The sequence below is a fragment of the Phanerochaete carnosa genome, assembly GCF_000300595.1.
Source record: "Phanerochaete carnosa HHB-10118-sp unplaced genomic scaffold PHACAscaffold_207, whole genome shotgun sequence".
Lineage (NCBI taxonomy): Eukaryota > Fungi > Basidiomycota > Agaricomycetes > Polyporales > Phanerochaetaceae > Phanerochaete > Phanerochaete carnosa.
The window spans coordinates 1-2758 of record NW_006767834.1 but is presented as its reverse complement, the minus strand read 5'-3'; the positions used below and the strand labels follow the sequence as shown (position 1 = coordinate 2758).

Here is a 2758-nt window from a genome sequence, read left to right as displayed (position 1 = left end):
TGCCAAGCGCCTCCAACGAGTGTTCGAATGACTGGCGGACGTTGTGGTAATGTCTAAAATTTGGCTCAGCACCTGTCTTGCTATGGACACTGAGCAGGCTTACCCAAGCTTTGTGGTCATGAAGACTTCGCTGCGGGGGATGCCGGACTCTCGGATGGCTTCACCGACAGAGCTCTCGTTACCTGGGAGACAAGAGGTCATTATTCAATATGATCTGCACAAATTCCCTCGATTACTTGCCATAGCCAGGAGCCTGTCATGTATGTCATAATTAGAGGGCAGACTCTTGCTCTGCACCCGAACATGAACAGCCGCTTACAGTATCCAGGTGACGATATCCGACCTGAGGAGATGCATCTACTGAGCTCTAGAACCTGTCTGAGCAAAATAGGAGACGCACTTTGAGCGCGTTCAGGCACATCGCCCTCGTAGTCGTACGGTCTCCCTCGATCCCAAGCCAGCATCTGTCACCGAAGATCGTCGTGAGCTGTCAACAACTCCGAGGGTACACGCGAGTCACACGCACCCTTTGCCGACTCCGGGCATCTCGATGCCGTTGTTCAACGTGAATTGCGGCACGTTCGCAGCCATTCTAGGAGGCTGGTGGCACGATATGTAGTGGATGGCGCTCTACCTGTGGCCGACCTCGCGTATAAATACGCCGTCCACGACCTGTGGATTGTAAAATCAGCGCCAGCCAGGTGCTGTTCGAGGGGTGCTTACTGATGCATTGAGAGAGAGAGGCGGAACGGACATGACAGCCTGAGCGCTGAGCACTTGTGCAATCGAATCGCAGGGGTCGCTCCGGCCGGACGATGGCGTACACGCAGAGCCGTACCCAGACTCGCCAAAGTATCCGCGCTCGGCAGTCCAATTACGCGTTTGTCACGGCAGTCCACGTACTTGCGCGTTTGGCACGGCAGCCTCTCGCGGTGTCCTTACTCCGTCGTCCGATGCGTAACGCTGGGCCGGTCTCAAGCGGCCGTTGCTCACATACTGCAGCTCCGCCGCCACGACGCGTACCATGCAGGGGTTCCAGAGCCGGAGAGTGCTGTTCCAGAGTAGCGCGCCGAGCATTGTACAATGCCCGCGCGAGCCGCATCACACATGCGGGAGCGTCACTTTTGGGGTGAAAAGAGCAAGGGGGGCACAAAGACGTCCTTCGACGCACGTCTGTTACGACGTGACATGCCCGAAGCCTGATGAGGGAGCGCATCGCAGCACAGGAAGTCTGTTCGGAGGCTTTTGATCGACGTCTGGTGAGCTTGGGCAGAGGTGAGTACGTGCGGCAATGGCAATTGCGCCACCACGTAAGGCAGGTCCGTAACGGGGTTTGCCGCCCATTCAAGGGGAAAATTGGTAAGCTTGCTGCGCAATGTCAGCATACAGACGCCGCTCGTACACGGCGCTGCGCACAGGCGGCGGCTGCTACCGCAAGAACGCCACACGAGTGACAGCCTGTGCAAACGACGCGTTCGTGTAGGAGGAATTGGTAGGCTCAGTACCAGCCGCCTTGCGCTGCGGAATGGCAGATGCTGTACCGACCATCGTCCCACCCTCGGCGCGTCCCCACCAACTGTGAGTAGACTGGTACTAACGAGTCTGTGAGAGGGACGCACTATATGCGGTTCTGTCCAGAGTCTCCAAGAGATCTTGGCGGGTTCGAGAGCTCTTCCACGCGGAGGTAAGCTCTCGCCGTGCCGAACTACCAAACCGGACGACCTTGTGACGCTGACACAACTGCTACAGATCTGACCTTTGAACATCCGGTTATTGAGCGGATGATCGACGTCCAGTTTGCCAGATCTTGGAAATCTCCACCACTGGTTAAAACGGTGACAGCGGAAACAAAAAAAGTAGTACGCATGGTATTCTGAGAAAAAGCGAACACAAGACTAATATTCCGTGAGAATTCCATGTATACACGCATGCAAAACGTCTGTCCTGTGAACACAAGAGTTCGAGAGAGTCCAATTCCACCTCACTCCAACCGTTTAGAGAACAAGCCCGGCGCCTGCCACGATGCCAGCGAGGGCCACACCCATGCTCGCCAGCGCATTCCAGTCGACAGCGACCGCGCCGGCCGCGCCCGTGCTCGTCGTCGCACTGCTCGCGGCCGAGCCCGATGCACTAGACGCGGCGCTCGTCGCGGAGGAGAGGACGCTAGAGAGTGCGGCTGAGATCGACGACGCGCCAGAGGACGCGGCGCTCGCGGCAGAAGATGCGACGGAGGACGCGGCGCTCGATGCGGAGGACGCGAGAGAGGACGCGACGCCCGAGGCCGAAGACGCAGCAGAGGACGCCACGGAGGCGGCTGACGAGGCTGACGAGGCTGCGCTGCCGGTGGCGCTCGAGGAGGAGGCGGCGGCGGACGAGGTTGCGGAGCTTGCACCGGACGATGCTAGGGTTCAATAACGGGAGCAGTCAGTTGACGCAGTCCGACGCAACTGCGGGAAGACGTTTACCGCTGACGGCGGCGCACTGTGCCGCCTGGAGCGCAGTGACGGACGGGATGTCACCCGGGCAGTTGCTCTGAATGCAGGAGAGGGTGGCGGCCTGGAAAGCGGCATTCGTGCAGAGACATGTGATATCACTACCAGAAGCATTGTGGGGGTCAGCACTGGGACATGGATGGGTGAAAGAGACGGCACGGGTGACTTACGTGACCGAGCATCCGTTCGCGGCCGCGGCCTGGGCGATGCAGGTGGTGGTGCAAGCGTCGATCGAGGGGGTGGGCGACGCTGTCTGGGCGTGCGCC

At 59.2% G+C, this 2758-nt stretch overlaps 2 protein-coding genes across 2 annotated transcripts in view; one reads left to right on the top strand and one right to left on the bottom strand.

Moving 5' to 3' along the window:
- The window catches only part of PHACADRAFT_132131 (uncharacterized protein), a 2248-nt gene extending 1567 nt beyond the window's left edge, over nucleotides 1-681 (bottom strand). Inside the window, exons 1-2 of the mRNA XM_007402514.1 lie at nucleotides 527-681; nucleotides 401-464 (exon numbers count right to left, since the gene is read on the bottom strand). Coding sequence (XP_007402576.1) covers nucleotides 401-464; nucleotides 527-591 — 129 coding nt within the window. The 5' untranslated portion in view covers nucleotides 592-681. The remainder of the gene's footprint in view (nucleotides 1-400; nucleotides 465-526) is intronic.
- Nucleotides 682-1825: 1144 nt separating this feature from the next.
- On the top strand, nucleotides 1826-2733 carry PHACADRAFT_266028 (uncharacterized protein). The gene is made up of 3 exons (XM_007402513.1): nucleotides 1826-2401; nucleotides 2466-2593; nucleotides 2663-2733. Exons 1-2 carry the CDS (start codon nucleotides 2023-2025, stop codon nucleotides 2534-2536), a joined length of 450 nt encoding a protein of 149 aa, XP_007402575.1. The 5' UTR covers nucleotides 1826-2022; the 3' UTR covers nucleotides 2537-2593; nucleotides 2663-2733.
- The last annotated feature ends 25 nt before the right edge of the window (nucleotides 2734-2758 follow it).